Consider the following 17,525-nt stretch of genomic DNA (forward strand, 5'->3'; position numbering starts at 1 on the left):
AGTTCACAAGGAAATCTGTAGCTGTGTTGGAGAAATTAGTGAGAAGAGGATGACGTTAGCTATCCTGACTTGGACTGAAAGTGGCAGGGAGGCTTGGAGAGGTGCAGCATAGGCGTGTGGGACCTGTGGCATGAAGGAAGCGATCATTTAATAGTGACTGAAGCCTGTCATTTAGAAGAGTGTTTCAGTAAGAGACTTTTGTGATTAGCTGGAGGAAGGAAAGATGGAAGATGGTGCTGGGGCTTTTAATGGATAGAACAAATGGAAGAGTGAGAATTCAGGTTCGAGGAGAACGGAGAAGCCTTTTAGCTAAAAGAAATGAGGAAGATCAGTAACAAGAGTAACAAGTTTAAACAGAAGTAGTAGTCAAATATGAGAAGCTCAGTGTGAACCATCAGCATGAATTTGCTACAGTGCTGCGGGAGCAGCTGATTCTTCCCTTTCTCTGATTTGCTCAAATACACTACTGCTGTAGCAGGCTTGCTCAACCATCTGCTCTTATGTTTCCTGCTCTGTTTAAAATAACACTTGAGAGAGCTTACTTGTACTAATATAAATTTCTCTCTCTTGTAGGATCGTTTGCGTAAATGATGGCTAATATGTAATAAAGCTGAGTACCTTTTCTCTTTCTAGGAGTAAATCTTTGAATGACGTCAGTGCAGATGAATTACAGTCATTGCGCAAAATACGTTATGAAGAGCTACAGAAGGTGAAAAACCAGTTACAAGAACAAGATCTGAAGTGGCAAGAAGTAAATATTACTTTTCACTCCTGCTTTCACATGTCCTGCTAAAGGGCTGAATGCTGCCTACAGTCAGCGTCCCTAGAAAACAAAGTATTTTGCATGTGCTCAGCAGTTCATGGGATTGGGTTCTAAAATGATCCATTTCACACAACTACTGGTGATTTTGGGAATGACTGTTTAATGGAGAACTGAAATTATTTTATGTATTATCAAAAGTATTTGATTAATGTTAAAGGATAAGATTTATATGTATTTTATAGTATCAACATAAAACCTTTAGGCTTGATTTCTGTGGCCATAACGATAAGTTAGGACATAGTTTCATGTGCAGCCCGAAACTTGTGAATTCATTTTTGTGAAATGATTGGACTGTCCATGTTTTTCGTTATTCAGGGAAGGGGGGGGGAATAATATTTCCACATGCAAATTCTTGAGACCCCCACCACCTCCAATAATTTTGTCTTTAATTGAGCTTGAAAACTTTTATCATAGTCTTCAACTCCCTCATAACATTATCTGAAGACCTTTTCTTTTTTATTAAAATCTGTGATTTGTAAAGATTAAAAACAATTAAGAACAGAGCACTGAACAAGCAATTCATAATTGTTTGTTTAATGCGTGTTAGCTCTAATATTCTGTACTTATCTTAAAGCAGCTCTGGTATTCCATGGAGAAAGTTGCCAGTACACATTGTGGTTTTACAGAAATGAAGAAAATATAGAAGTTGATTCTTATGTTTTCAATTTAGAATTTAAGTCATGTTTGTTCTCAAGCTAATGTATCAGTCTAACATACTGGTAATTGGAGAAAAAAAGAAAAGAAAAAGAAAATCAAACTCCAAAGCCAATGACAAAGAAATCCCCGTGGCATTTGCATTAGTTTTCAGCTGTGTGTCATTGTGTGAAGTATTCTAGAATAAAACTGAAAATGTCAAGCAAAACGAGACTGAATATGTTTCCACTTTTAATGCAATAATCACAATTATTAATTTTAACAGGCAGCAGGCCTGTAACCACTAACCGAAAAACAAGAATACCTTTTATCATTTAGGGGAAAGATACGTGAAAAGGTGGCCTTGATGGAGACATGCTGGTCATATATGGTAAAATTAGGACCCTGGCATTCAGGCAGCATATAATGGGACGTCTCTGTGGGTGTAAGAGGTCTTGAGAAAATCTGATGTTTGTACGTTCATGTGATTCTCTCAGGATCTAGCAAAATGGAAGAATCGTAGAAAGAGCTTCACTTCCGAATTGCAAAAGAAAAAGGAAGAGAGAGAAGAAATAGAAAGGAGAGCCTCTGAGGTTTCTGAAAGAAGTAGCAAGTCACTGAAAGAAATGCAGGAGGAGAGGTAATGAACCTAATTGAAATGTAATGTTTAGTACTTAAATCTCAGCATTTCTGTTCTCTCTAATTCTTGGGCAGTTTTTACTGGCAAATTGCAGTTGTTTCTGCAGAAATCTAAACAATTTTAGTAGTAAATTATAGTGTAGAAATCTAAGTAATTAAAGGACAGGATATGGTCCACTAGTACATTGTTTTCAGAGAATGTTAAACAATTTTGTAGTATAAATGATATTTTACTTTATTGTGCTAACTGTGAATAAATGTATTTTGAAGTCAGTATTTGTATTCACTTTAAACAGGTTAAAATAATAGAGAATTAAACTGGATAATTGCCTTTTTAATTCTTGGATCAGCTTAATCATCTTAACTATTTTTCTTTGCTCTAACATTGTATTTGCTGTTCTTCTAGCTACCGTGGATAAGTGCAGCCAGAATCTTGTGTATATCACAGAACTGTGAACTTTTACTTGATTTCCACTGCATCCCCAATTGCTCCCTTTGGTATTTACAGAACAAGATTGCCAGGATTCTCTCTGAAGAGTAAAAAGTTTAAAAGAGTACATTTTGTAACATGATACCATTTGTCCTGCTGATGACTTTTTTTTTTCCTTAATGCATGAATGACTGAGTTGAAGGGGCTAAAAGTTTATGCATATGGCATGTATTTATAAATGAGGATACAAATTACAGTTTCTTGAATAAAAGTATGGGTACAAGTTATATGGAATGGCCGATATTGCCAACACCTTAAAAATTACGTGCTAAAGGTATCTTTGTTTCTATATGACAAGGAAATGTGTAGCAAAAAAAAATCTTAACTTCAGGACACCTTCTTGTTTATTATCTAAAGTTTAGTATCATGTTTTCATAGAGTAGAGATGCCACCAAAGCTATGGAGTTCAGGTGATATTATGTGGCTTCCTTCTTCCAACTCTTTCTTCAATAAAATCTGAATTTCTGAAGATATCTAATTGAATAGCTATATCATTTTCTTGGCAAGGAGTTTTTTGTCATGGTGGCAAGCTGATAATGTGACAGGAGTACGCCTGAGTGTTAAGGGAGTGTTGACATGAGTGTTGGGGGCGGGGGGGGGGGGGGGAGAAAGAAGACAGATTAAAGAAACTATACAAAAATGATGTATTAGTTTTCCATTACCAGATACATGTTTCCCTGTTTATGCTCTGTCTCGGACATTCAGTAGTTGAAACACTTAAGGCCCACCTGTTTCTCAGGTCACTTGACTGGTATTTTAATGCGTTCTGTCTCCTTAGGGAGAACAGAAATCGAGCAACCTATGGTCAGCAAAAACTGGAACGCAGATGGACATACTCGTTAAACGATGATGTGTTCAGTGACGAAAACGCACCTTCCACACAGTCAGCAACAAAAGATTACCTTTTTGAAAAAGATACCTCCTACAGCACTGAAGACAGCAAAACTCCCTATACTGCACAAAGTAGCAAAGAGAATTTGCAGAAGCCACTGAGCAGTGCAGCAATTGACACTCAAATTCCAGCAAAGAGCCTGTCAGAAGAGCAGAGCTCAGCTCTTTTGTCTACTCGCCACTCAGTGAATACTCAAATTGGGTCAGCTCGGGTTTCAGCTTCTCTCCCTAGAAGTTACCAGAAAACTGATACCTCTAGGTTAACATCTGTGGTTACACCAAGACCTTTTGGTCTCCACTCAAGAGGAATCTCATCACTTCCACGGTCGTTCACGGTAAAATTCTGTTTAGTTCCTGAAGTTTGTAAATGTTATTGTCTTGGATAACTGGTCAAACAGTAGACTTCCAACATTTGTTGCTTTTTTTAAAGAATCATCTGCTGTTTAATGAAGGCTGTGTTAACAGAGCAGACAATTCTGTCATTGCTTTAGATGTTTACTTGCGTTTCTGTACTTTAAAGGTAGTCCTCGGAATAAGTCTGATAAATATATTTGGTAGAATAATCTTTTTATCATTTTCAGTAAGTCTCCTTGGTGTTGCTTATCAGAAAACCTTTCTTCATCAAATGTAATCATCTTAAGCTAAATTAACATCATTAAGTATTAAAGACAATTTTTCAGGTGATATAAATTTCCTCTGCTCCACTGTCTCTAAAGTGCTGAAACACAGAAACTGATTTTTCCCTTATTATGTAGCTCTTCATAGCTTTTTCATAAATCTCTAGTTGGCTCAGTTCTAGAAATGGTAAGAATGCAAATCTTTCTAAGCATATAATTTTTAACAAGTTTATTTTAATAAGTTTGCATTATATGTTCTGCAAGCATTTCAAGGAAAAAAGGTCTTGCTCTTCTTTAAAGTGGAGAGTTAGTAATGGGTACAGTAACCAGAAGTTGCATAAAAGGGAGAGATTTTTTTTGTTAAATATTTAGATTGCAAAAAGATCAAGGATTTTTGTAAGCACACATTTACTAAACTGTTGTTTTTGTCTTAGATGGATGATGCCCAGAAATATAATGGAGAAGTAGAAAAAACTAAAAGAGCTCAAACTTTGTTCACTAGCAGTTCATTTTCACAACCAGACTCGGTGCACCCTCTTTCCCCTATTGCACTTGGAAGCAGAGGTGAGGAGGAGGAGAAAGAAGGTGTTAAGACAACACCTACTCCTGGTTTGACAGTATCTGTCAAATCCCAAGACCAAGATACTGGAAGCTGTATTCTTAAATCAGATTATTGTTCTCCTCCTGATTCTATTTCACTTGCATCTTCTGCAGAAAATGCAAGTCTGCCAGAGTCTGAGAATTCAAAAACCCAGGTAAGTTTGAAAATCATGTCATTACTTAGTGTAACTGAATGCAAACAAGAGGGTTTAAAAGTTACATCTCGCACTAGTGTTCTTTGATAGTAAGAACTATTCAGAGAACTGTTACCTCATGATTTAATTTAGAAGAAACACAATAGTTTCTTTTGCTGTATTCTTTCCCTACCCTTTATCTGTCCTGTGCTTGATTTTATTTTCTAATTGAGGTTCAAACTGTTCATTCTAAATGTTCAGTTTGGTGCTTGTCAACTTTGTTATTCTCCAGATTAGCACATTGTGTGCATAACCAGGTTTGTCAATTAGGTGAACAACCTAAGCTACTCTAGCATCCATTCTCACTTTCAAACTGGTGGCAGAAAATAAAGATCTGCTTTTCAAAAGCCAACCTTAAACATTTGTATCACTGACCTTTTTTTTTTTCCCCCTGCTGTGGCTTGAGATACTTTTCTTAATAATTATTTACTTGAAATTGTTTTGATTTAGTATTTTTACTAACAAACTTTAGAAGAAATCACCATTTCCATGTGTATCTGCTTATCCAGAAGTTGGGCCTTTAGTGCTTCTTTCAGAGCTTTTGAATCTTCTCGTGCTGTTTCCTCCAACTGATCTCATGTTTCCCAAGTAAAAAATGAACAACAGTAACTTTAATCGTTGGTACCTTCCTGCAGTCTCTAACAATGTGGTTCATGCCCCTCGCTAGGCTAGAGGTGAATTCCTTGCATTCCTGGTGCTGCTGTACTAATTATGTCAGTTGCTTGGGTGAGGATCATAAAACCTTAGATGTTGATTTATGAAATCACCTCATACACCAGTTATTTTTATGTACCTTTAGTCATTTTGAACCATTCTTGTTTCTTTGAACCTGTGGAAAAAGAATAGATTTCAGTTTAATACTCATGATATCTCTGAGGTACCCAACTAGCCACCAGAATGAAATTACTGTATTTTTTGGAAACTGTGGTTATTGCATAAGGAAAAAGTTTATGATTTTTTTTCTGTGTTATGATAAAAATAAACAGGTAGGGATTGTAGCCAATGAAAAATGGGATTAGATGTGAGTTCTTTTTTTTATCACTTTTATGTAAGCCAAATGAAAGCAAAATGTCCTATGTCCTATTTCATTGCTATCATTGGTCATGAGATTATAAATTGTCTTGCCTCCAAATGGGGAATGTGTTTTTAAAAAAAATTGATGCTTGTGGTGTGTATCAAACAATCAATAATTTAAGGAGTGCGAGTTCCATTTGGCATGTTTGTAAATCATTGCTAGAGCTGAGAGATTGGTAGCTCACTAACTGTCAGGGCAGCCATGCTAGGTTTGTAGGGTACCAAGTGTTTTGGAGAGGACCTGTCCAAATGATGAAGTTCAGTGTGCAAAGTGGCATTACTCCTCTCACAAGAGGTAGTTTTGAAGAAGAACTGGTTTGGGATGCTGGAAATGAAAATAACAGTGATCTCCAGGAACATACTCAAATTTCAGAGCTTTATACGTGCTCATGTATTGCGTCAATTAGTATGTTACCTTTTAATGTACTGTTACTCACCTAAGGAGTTAGACTGTATAGAAAAAAGACTCTTTCAGTATAGAGCATTTGCAAGTTAATAGCTGCGTTTCAAAGTAATGACTTAATAGTTTCTACCCTGAGCTATGACTGTGTGTGGTTTGCCGGGACCATTGCTATAGCGCAGGGGAAAACCTCAGGGTGTTGCCCTGCAATATTGTCTTCATGTGCACCCCCTGCTTGGGTGCTGCTGAGGCCTCCTCTGACTGGCTGCTGCCCTGAGCCTCCCTGTTGCTGCTTTTACTTGTGAAACACCCTCTGGAGATGCCCATTTCTTTCCTATGACCGAAACAGGAGCTACTGGGAACTAGCTTAGATACTTAAACTTTTAAATATTTGAAGCTAGGGAAAATGAATCCCACCTTTTGGGAAGATTGGTTCACCAGGCAACTAAAATTTAGGGCATACATTCAGTGTGCACATGAGCATGCTGTGTCTTTTCCATACACACGTTCCTGCGTTATATCTGTTCTAACAGTGTTTGATGGAAAAAGCCTAAATTTTTTTTTCTTTTATAATATCTGTTTCATTGTGATGAAGTGAATACCATTCATTTGGGTGTTTTAATTGGTATTTAATGACTTCATATTAAAATGTTAATGTATATAACACATGCTTGTAATACATTTTGACCTTGAAAGCAGGTTTTTCAAAATGTATTCCAAATCAAATATTTGTGTAGTTTAAAATGGAAATGTTAAGTTTTTATTCTGATTTTGAAAACATCTTGAAAGTCCCCTAGAATGGAAAATCTGTATTCCAGCTAATTTTGGGATTAGCTTTATAGTCTAAGGCACCCATTACAAAATCCATAGCAAGCTAGTAGTATTTCACACAAAATTAGAAAGATGACTGTTTACACAAGTAAATCTAATTGCAGCACTGAGTCTAAAGGAAATTGATACTGCCTTCTATAGCATGTGTAAGAATAAATAAGGTGAATTACTGTTATCTAGCTTTTTCACATTCCTATTTGACTGATGCTTTGTCAGTAGGCAGTAGATTTCACATATTCACAAGGCTATCCATGAAGGTTCATTTAGGGTTTTAGTTTCCTTAAATGTCTTACATTTTGTAGCATCATTTTATGGTGAATTTACAGTTAGAAAAAAGTACAGTTAAAATATATATATATGAAAAATAATATAAACATAAATGTAAACAAAGAATGTAATGTTTGAATTAAAAACAACCTAGTTAGTTAACTGACTTCAGTGCTGTTTCCTTTGCAGATGATGCTAATAATAGATAATTAAAGTGCACATTGTGAGTAGCCTCACTTATTTAGAGGATAAACTTTCCCTCATTTAGACTCCTGTGATACCAGATACTGTAGTGTCATGTTTTATTTTTCAGGAACAGTACAGTGAAATGAGAATCAGTATAAACCAGAGACCTGGCCACAGTCGCAACTTTGGGTTTACAACAACTTGGAATTCTTCAGGGGCCTTTGTACAGACGGTTGAAGAAGGTAAATGTATATTTAACTGTGCAAACTTTTCTTCTTCTTGCTTTAGGAACGTTGCAGATACTGCCAAAACTCAGGTAGAGAATAGAAAAATCAATATTTTCTCTGTTAATGCTTTTCTGTGAGTTCTCATCTCTTAAAATGTGTTTAATTTAGAAGTATTCAAAAGCATTTCCTGAAGCAAGGACAGTTCTGTAACCACTGAAAAGGTATAAACGTGATTACCCAAAGGTTTCCCAAGTCTCTTACAGAACAGTAGTATGGGGTACCTACAGTGTTGGGTTTTTTGTTTGTTTGTTTTTTAAACATATGGATTATTCCTTTTTCCTTAGTTTAAAAGCTTTCATTTTCTATAGTCTGTAAACACATGCAGAGGAAACTTGGGATTTAGTATTTTTATTTCAATTTTTTCTTTCCTTGTCATGTTGGATTTTGGAGGCGATATTTTTAAGCAGTTGTAACTTCTAAATTAACTTCCAGTGAAAATTTTACAGATGTGTTAATACCATGAAAAAATAAACATTTTTGTCTTGAAATGAAACATATGCTTATTTCTAGCTTTAATAGTTTCCTTTAGAGATCAAATTAAGGGTGTTTTTGGGGGGGGTGGGTTTGGGTTTTTTTGGGGGTTTTGGGGTTTTTTTGGGTTTTGGGGGTTTGGGGGGTTTTTGGGGGGTTTTGGGGGGTTTGGGGGTTTTTTTTGTTTTTTTTGTTTTTTAAGGCAAGCAAATAGCATGCAATCTTTGCATTCTGAACAGGCATCTTGCACATTACCAGTAATACTTAAACAATATTTAATTGTGCCTTTCCTTATAATTAAAACAAGATCGTCCTGAGGAAAAGAGAAACCACTGCAAACTTCTCATTTAGTTAGCCCTTCATTATGCTTTTCAGAGAGGAAAAGATACCATTTAGCAGTACTTACTGAGCAGCCTTACTTTTCATTTTGAAGTCATTTTTTAGATATCTCTTCATTATATCTGGATACTTCTTATAATTAGATTGTAACAGTTAATTACCTTGTCTGAAGAATAATTTTCCATTTATTTTCCCTGATGCTAGGCCTCTGGTTTACTTTTGTTACCTGGAGGCAAAGGACAGTCTCATTGTGCTATCAGCTGTAACTGAGAAACCTGAGGGCAGTGAATGTTCCTGCCTGTCATTCGCCAAGGTCCAAATGAGCTCCGTGCCTGACGCTGGAGTGTGGGAGGAGATGAAGGCCCTCTCACTCTTACCTTGGTTATGCTTTATTACGATATTTGCAAAGTAGAAAGATTAAACTGAGCATTTGGGGTGGACTGCACCTATTTGGTACTCATTTTTAGCATGCATTTAACATCTTTTTGCAGTAACTGACTAATGTATCCTTATGCAGTAGCTGTAGGTTTATTTAAAGGAACAAAGAATGAAAGAGGTGGACAGTTAACTGAAACAGTAAGATATGCTTTCAGCTGGGCACTTCTGAATGTTGTGGGTTTTTTTATTAAGAATAAGCCATAGGATAGTTCAGGTGGGAAGGAACCTTGGGAGATCACCTAGACCAAACCCCTGCTCAAGGAAGTGTCAAGACTGAACTCAGACCTAGTTGCTTAGGGCTTTACCCAGCTGGGTTTGAAAACATTCAAGGATGGAGACTGCACAGTCTCTCTGGGCAACCTGCTCCAATGCATAACTATCCTTCCAGTGAAAAATTTTCCTTATATCCAGTCAGAACATCCCTTGTCTTAGTTTATGACCATGGTGTCTTGTTTTCCTGCCATGCATTATAATAAAAAGCAAGCTTTCCCTTCTCAATGACTTCCCCTTAGGTACCAGGGCTGCTGTTAGGGTCCCTGAAGCTGTCGCTTCTCCAGGCTGAACAAGAATCCCTCAGCCTCTCCTCACACGGCAAGTGCTCCAGCTTTGATCACCCTGCTGGCCCTCAGTTGAACTCACCCCAGTTTAGTAATGACTTTCCTGAACTGGGAGTCCCAAGCTGGATATTATTGGTGTGCACAAGTGCCCTGTGAAGGAGGGGGATAGTCACTTCCGTTGTCCTACTGGCTGTGCCCCTGTTTGTACCGCCCGGGTGCTGCTAGCCCTCCATGCTGCCAGGACATGCTGCTGGCTCATGTTCAGTCCAGCACCCACCAGATGCCCATGTCCTGCTCCCCTTGGGCAGCCCCCAGCCTGTACTGTCTCAGGGGTTAGTCCTTCCCAGGGCAGGACTTTGTATTTGTCCTTGTTGAATGTCATGAAGTTCCTGCTCTGAACAGCAGCCCTGCCCTCCAGCGTATCAACTGCACCCTCCAGTTTGATGTGGTTTTCAAACTTGTTGAGGATGCCTTTCATCTCATCCCCCTGGTCACTGATACAGATACTAAGCAGGACAGATCCCAGAGTACAACCATGTGGAGCTCTGTAACCAGCCTCCAGGTAGAGTATGACCCATTAACTGCTACCCTTTGAGCCTGATGGTCCAATCAGTTTTTCACCCATCTAGTTGTGCACCCTTGTAGACATAATATCCCAACTTTGATACCAGGATACTGTGGGAGACCAGGTCAAAAGCCTTTCCAAAGTCAAGGAAGTAAATCCACCACACTCCCCATCCACAGATCTAGTCGTTTCATCATTGAAGACAAACAGGTTGTTTTAGCATGATTTACGCTTGGTAAATCCATACTGACTATTTCCAATCACCTTTTTCTCCCTCATGAGGCCAGAAATAGCTTCCAGCAAGACTTTGTCTGATTATCCTTGCATATTTGCCATCCTAACTAGTTCTATTGATTTTTCTTTAAGTGCTAAACTGCAGTTATCTTCTTATTGCCTATAAATGACTCTGGATTCTACATATGCTTTTACTTCAAAAAATTGGTAAGAAATCTATTTGGCAAACAAAATGAACTTCTTATATGCATTCACAAAAAGTTTATTAAGAGTTAAAATTGTAATGCATGTTTCAGTGAGGCCCACTTTAAAAGAATATAGTGTTCTTTTTTTTACAGGCATTTTCTGTCTTTTATGCTAAAAATTACATTAAAAAAAAGCCTTAGAATCTTTTAAATCTTGACATTGCTCTGCCAATTTCCCCACTGCTGTATAATCTCCATTATTTCAGTCCTTCCCCTTTCCCACATCCTATTTGCAGCCATTGTTTGAGATAGAGTTGATACAGAAGTGTACATGCTGTGATCTAACACTCACAGGTGTAGAGGACGTGTTCTTTGGAAAATAAATTTGACCCATTTCCTTCATGTTTTGATTTTTATATGCAAATCTGAGTTTAATATTAATGTGTGTTAGCAACAACAGATAGGGATAGGGTAGGAGTAAATGAGTACGTATTGAAAATGAGTGAGAAAATGGTGTTTTGGGAGGTTTTTTTAGTGTTTTGGGGGGTGGTGGGTTTTTTTTGGTTTGTTTTAAGAGAAAAATTTTCTACCTTCAGGAAAATATATAAAAAACACTGTTAACTGTTCTATTTAATGGAAACTAAATCCTCTACACCCACATAAAGAAACTATCACTAAATCCTATAGTCATGGTGGAGCTGGACAGAAGGCGGCGATTGACACCACACACTTTAGGCATCTGAATAGCCCGCTAGTCTCTGTAGACTCCTCTTATCATTAGTGAAACCAAAGCTGCTTTGGAGGGTGAATCGGAGCAGAAGCCCTAATACAGGTGCTCAGAATTGCACTCTGGAGAGACTCCTTTCTTCATAGATTATAGAGACAGTATAGGAAGCAAAGTATATAGCTGGCAAAGTTTGGTGCAAAAAATTGAGTGGTATAAGTTCTCTTGTCTGTGCAAGGCCTACATGTGGAGACTAGCTATTCATTCATGTGTGTATGGTTGGGATATGTTGGGTATGTTTTTGTGGTGATCTTATGGGAGGAAGCGTGCAATCTTGAATTCCCTTTCACTTCCTAAAACCTGAATTGGTAATACCCCCCCCCCCCCCCAGCCCCAGCCATGTGCCTACTGTAATTGTGCTGAGGCATCATTCTCACCTCAGAGCTGGATCTCAGCTCAGTCAAGTTATCTGAGTAAAATGAACACCAACTTTTTTGGTTCCTAGGGTTCATTCTATGTGACAACAGAAAACAGGGTGGTACTTAGTCCAATCTCTTTCCTTGAGCCAGAAGTAGTCCCTTTACCATAAGCATGAAGTTTAGTCAATGTGAGATCAAACTGTATGGTACTGAAGATCTTAGATTTTGAAGCAAAACACAATTCGGAATGTTCTGTATATATTTTTGAAAATAATACTTTCCATTTGACCTTCAATTCTATTAACTTTTATTCCACCTTCCTTGCTCTAAGGAGGTACAGGTTCTTCCAGTTTCATCATTGCATATACCTTTACTATTTCCTCCAAATAAAAACTCTATTTTTTTCTCTGATAATACTGTTTAAAATTGGTATATTTTGAAAGTTTGCTGATAACTGCTACTGGAGTTTTCAGTCCATACTTTGAGAAAAAAATACAGAAAAATAGAACATGGAGCTATACTTCCTCTTCCAACATGGTCCTTAAAATGTCATTGTGTTTTTGTTTTTGTGAACTATGAAGTGGTTCAGAGGAGTATTAGGAAGCCTAGCATTTCTTCATTTCTTAACTTCCTGGGGTGCCAGGAATATTAAAATCTGTCTGAATCCTTAGCAGATGATCCAGACTTTTAATAGCATTTTTCTAGTGAGTCAGAAGAAGGTCAGATGAATCATGAGGGGTCTAAATTCCTCTCTCATGTTTGTCCACACTTGTTTCTGATAATGTAATATAGCATTGTCCTTGGTATATTTTAAATAAGATGTATGGATTCTTCCATTTGCTTTGGAAAAGCTTCCATTGTGTCATTCAAGTTTGTCTCGTTTTTTTGGGGGGGTTTTTTTGTTTGTTTTTTTTTTAGAGTGAGGATTCATTTCTCAGTCTTCAACTCCATTTTCATGTAGCTTTTCTCTTTTGTATTCTGCTAAGGGAATAAATGCCAATGGAAAAACCCTTCAGATACAATTCATGAAATCTTACTGAAGTCTGATATTCTAAGCTCATCCATCTTCTGATTAAAAAAAAAAAAAAAAAAAAGCCTAATAACTGGCCCTGTATGCTGGCTGTCCTTAAATCAGTGGGATCACGTGGCAGTGCATAGTAATAGATTAAAAAAAAACACAGTGTAAAGTGCAGCCTGTCTTGCAAAATATATGTAGAATTCAAAGTCCAAGCTGCAATAAAATTTGCTCTCAATTGAGTCGTAGCTACCAACAAATAAATAGAAAGAAGTCTAATGTTAGGGCACCCAGCAATATCTTGAGTTAGTCCAATCTTCAGTTGATTCAGAGCTAACAATCTATTTTAACAAAGCAGTAGAGCAGCATATTCATGTCAGCAGAGCCCAGAAAAAGTAAATAAGCAAGCCAGTTTATCCTGGAGTTAACAAAGTGGAGCCCATTTTTCAAGCAAACAAGAGGATTACCCAAACATTGGCTGAATTTCAGGTATCATTGGCTACAGATACTGCAATGCTGTCTCTTTCTCACTACCCCAGGCTATAAAGGCAGGAGTAGGCAAACCAGAGCCCATTTGTTAAATGAGCTAGCCAGTGTGTGAATGCTTGCAAATTCAAAAGGCTAATGTTCTGCCTTATTTTCATAAGGCTAAAATTGAACATTACTTTGATATTAACAGTTCACTGACCTTATACACAGTGCGGTAAATTTTTCAAAGACTTTTTCAATATCTATCAAAGGCATTTCTTCGAAAGAAATATACGTGTCGTTCCCCCCCTCCCCCAAACTGTGGTAAAAATAATTGTGAATGGAGACATAATTTTTTTTTTTTCCTGTTTTCTGCAGGTAGCCCTGCAGCACTTGGTCAGCTGCATGTAGATGATGAGATCATTGCTCTCAATGGCACAAAGGTTTCACATATGGACTATAGTCAGTGGGAAGAAGCCATCGCTAGAGCACTAGAAACTGGAAACCTGGTCATGGATGTCAGACGATATGGAAAGAATGGTGAGTTCTTTCGTAGGGCAGATACGGTGTGCTCTGTAAGGCAAATAAGCTTTGTCTCTGCTGTGCGTGACAGCTGAGAGTCCTTATTTCCCTTACAGTAGTAATACGTATCTGAGCTAAGTAGTTTGCTAGTGTGTCAGTTGCATTTTAACACAACTTGGCTTTTTTTAAACTGCTTCTGCATTACAAATGTCTTCACAAGCAAGTCTGTTAAATGTTAAACTACTGACCTCTCCCTTATGCTCTGGCCTGTTTGAGACAATGCACAGTTAAATTGTGCAACCACCACACAAGGGAGCAGAAAATTCTCTTCTCCTGCTATACCACATAAATGAAGTGGGGTCCTTCCCTAGAGGATAGTAACTTTTAGATCCTCTCTCTCAACAGCTTCTTTTCATCCCCTTCTTTCTTCAGGGAAGGAGGGTTGTGTCCTTTCTTCTGGGGAAGGGTTTTGGTGGCCTACAAGCTTGTGGCTGACGTAGCTCTTCTGTGCTATAACTTTGATCACTGACCCAAATATCGTGATATTGTAATCTCTCAACATGGTACTATCCACTCTGGCAAGTGAGGACTTCCATCCTGGCTGAGGGCCTTGTCACATCTCCAGACATGCCATGGGTTTGATCAGGATACTCTTTCATAGTCACAAAAGAATTTTTCCAGTGTTTGAAGCGTGACCAATGAGTTCTTTCAGATTATAATAATATAAAATTCTTTTAGTGGGAAGATAGGTAGAATAACGTAGCAGCAAGTGGGGAAAAAAAAAATAGTGGGGTGAGGAGTAGACAGAAAAAAAAAAATCACAACTTGTACCATACCTAGCACAAGTGAAGACTGAAGTTAGTGGAGCATAACTAGTCAGATAAATTTAAGGGTGGTGGTGGGATGGAGGTTATGATTTGTCTTCCCCTCATCTGTTTTGCTAGTTTAGTTTAGACAGCCCTTTTTTGCCCTGTGTGTGTTTCCTGGGTAGCTTGTACATGAAAAAGACACTTTCTATCTTGAATATTCCCTATTTCAAAATGTACCTTGTGTGAGCTAAAGTTGGGAGAATTTCCTTGGTTCTTACTAATGGAATAGTAAGCAATGCATCTTGGTAAACTTTTACCTAGCTTTGACTAACACTTGCATTTTTGGGGAAGGCGGTCTGCTCATAAAAGCCCCTTTTCCTGTCTTTGCAAATTCTACCTGATTTGTATGTCTCCCTCTTTTGTTACATGTGTGTTTTTTCTGTTTTTGTATTATTTGAATGTGTTTTCTCTAACTCTTGTTCTGTTCTTTGACATTACTGTCTACGTTAATTTCTTGATCTCCACATATCAAAAAGATTGGGGCACAGACCAGCCTTCCCTGCCACATCTAAGGCATAAAATCCTCAATCTCACCAGTATGGCTACCAACATTATAGGTACATCTGAAAATAAATGGGTTGATGCAACTTCTGGAGAACAAGTTTCAAACACTTCAACCATATCACCAAAAAGAGATTTCTCCAGCAGCCTTCAAAGTTCTGTGAGTGTGTTTAAAGGGTCATGGGTTTGGGGGGGGAAGAAAAAAGTCAAAACTTAAGGCCTTAATAGGGGGGGGCAGGGAGAAGAAAAAATGACTCAAGAAATCTTATGGTTACTTGTATATGTGCTTATTATAAGGAATTTATATTTCTGCAAATACGCAAATATGGAGATGCAGCTATGTATTTATTAAGGTAAATAAGATCTGCTTTAAAGCCTGGCTACTCTCTGTTCAAGAATATAGGATAAGTATTAACATATTTGCAGACTGCATTTTAACTAAAATGTGCAGACTGTTTATTCTTTATAAACACCTACTACCTCCATTATTAGCTTAAATGAAAGTTGCAGTCCTGAGGAACAGAAGGTGTGCATGCTTTCAGATTATTTGCAAATAACTCACTGCCTGCCAAGGAGCTGAACTGGAAGAACTATCTCAGCTTCTGGCATTTTCTTGCAAATTAATGTTTTTTACTGCAGCCATCAATTCAAAGCCAGTTATTGATCCCGGCAACTGCCTACAGTCCTTTTATCATATAGTATACTCAGAAAGTTTTAAAATAGAAATTCCCCAGAAGGGTAAAACCTTACATTCTGAAATGTTTAATGGTATATAGTTCCTATGAGAGGAAATGTTTAACTTTGTGATAAATTTCCACAAAACTAATGAACCTGAGACTTTTTTTTTCTTTCTTTCTTTCTTTTTCAGGGTACAGAAACAAAATTGATAAATGGGATGCAAGGAGATCTTGGCTCTAACGAACAGAGAGGTAAACTGCCATTGCTTTTCAGCTGCTAATTGTATGGGTTTGGCACGAGCATAGATACTAAACCTATAATCATCGCGAGCTTTATACAGTGGGCTAAATGAGACCTTAATGAACTGAAAGCTAGACAGGTATCGCAAAGATCTAATTGCATCCAAATCGGGTGCAGTTTGCTTCTGCGGCATGCTAAGCAGTCAGAGAACTGACAACAAAGCAGTGGCAAATCCCCTGTCTCAGCATTAGTGGTTGTAAATTTACTGTGTGGTAGGAATGAAAGAAGTGGAAGGCACAGAGTTTATTATAGCTACCACTGCATTGTGGAGAGACCGAGTCAGTATGAGTATCAATCTATTTCACTATCTGGGAAGAGAGTATTCAACTTTTTTCTAATTCAAGTGTGGGGGTTATTCTTGTTTGTTTGTTTGTTTCTTTCTTTCTGTTTTTAATTTTTATTCCTGGAGAAAATATTGGTGGTTTCTGGTATGAGCAATTACTCATGATGCTATGAGCAAATCTAGCCTTACTTGGCAACAGAGAGCAGGTATGTAGACTTCCTAATGGAACAGTAACCCTAAAATGGAAACTTCTTATTTTATCTTGCATGTGCTTGGTGGTTTATAAAAGAGTTCCCCTAAGAGGTCAATTGCCCTCTGGAAATGCCTTTCTGCTGACCTTAAATGGAGCCTGTGGCAATTAGGCTCCTAATTTGGCATCTCAAAGTGGCTTAAATTAGACAGGAAGAACCTTGAGTCTTTGTGGGACCCTTATACTGTTGTCGTAATTGGACAGTGTTAGTGCTAGAATGCAATGCTAATCAGTGTATGGTGTAACCTACTAAAAACTGTATTTGTTGTTATGAAAGATTAGATTTCCTCTGTGTTCCAGGTTTTTTTGAAGTGACATTGCAATAGATTGGAGGTCTAACAAATGTTGTTTGTTATCCAGGGGTGGTGATAATTTAAGAAAAGACAGCACCTCATTGATTTGTTTGTATTCTTTGTATTTTTCAAATAGCATCTGAACCTATTTCTTTGAAAAACTTAAAAAGACGGTCACAATTTTTTGAACAAGGTAAAACAAAGAGCTAATATTTCATGTACTTCCCATGAAATTATTCTTGCTGCACACTCTTCTTAACAAGTCTCTGGTGCTGGGTATTATGCCTCTTCAGCATTGCTTGTTGCAGTTATGACAAAGCAACATAATTAATTTCCCTTCTTTCCCCAGGGTCATCAGGTTATTCTTACAATTCATGGGTCTACCTTTGTGGTAATGGGTCTTTGTGTGTTCTCTTATATCTAAAGCTAATTAAATCTCTTATATGTTGTTCAAACTCTTTTTTTTTTTTTTTTTTTTTTTT

At 37.6% G+C, this 17,525-nt stretch overlaps 1 protein-coding gene across 7 annotated transcripts in view; it reads left to right on the forward strand.

Moving 5' to 3' along the window:
• Positions 1 to 17,525, forward strand: part of LMO7 (LIM domain 7) — a 137,361-nt gene that overhangs the window by 99,376 nt on the left and 20,460 nt on the right. For 3 of the 7 annotated variants that reach the window (XM_067292841.1, XM_067292827.1, XM_067292835.1), the window contains 9 exons: positions 634 to 751; positions 1,954 to 2,096; positions 3,364 to 3,811; positions 4,528 to 4,848; positions 7,773 to 7,887; positions 13,726 to 13,887; positions 15,215 to 15,399; positions 16,108 to 16,168; positions 17,180 to 17,236. In XM_067292841.1, the coding sequence (XP_067148942.1) occupies positions 634 to 751; positions 1,954 to 2,096; positions 3,364 to 3,811; positions 4,528 to 4,848; positions 7,773 to 7,887; positions 13,726 to 13,887; positions 15,215 to 15,399; positions 16,108 to 16,168; positions 17,180 to 17,236 (1,610 nt within the window). The remainder of the gene's footprint in view (positions 1 to 633; positions 752 to 1,953; positions 2,097 to 3,363; positions 3,812 to 4,527; positions 4,849 to 7,772; positions 7,888 to 13,725; positions 13,888 to 15,214; positions 15,400 to 16,107; positions 16,169 to 17,179; positions 17,237 to 17,525) is intronic. The other 4 variants (XM_067292873.1, XM_067292858.1, XM_067292867.1 and 1 more) reach the window with 3 other exon arrangements.

This window comes from Apteryx mantelli, chromosome 1 (assembly GCF_036417845.1).
Source record: "Apteryx mantelli isolate bAptMan1 chromosome 1, bAptMan1.hap1, whole genome shotgun sequence".
Classification (NCBI taxonomy): domain Eukaryota; kingdom Metazoa; phylum Chordata; class Aves; order Apterygiformes; family Apterygidae; genus Apteryx; species Apteryx mantelli.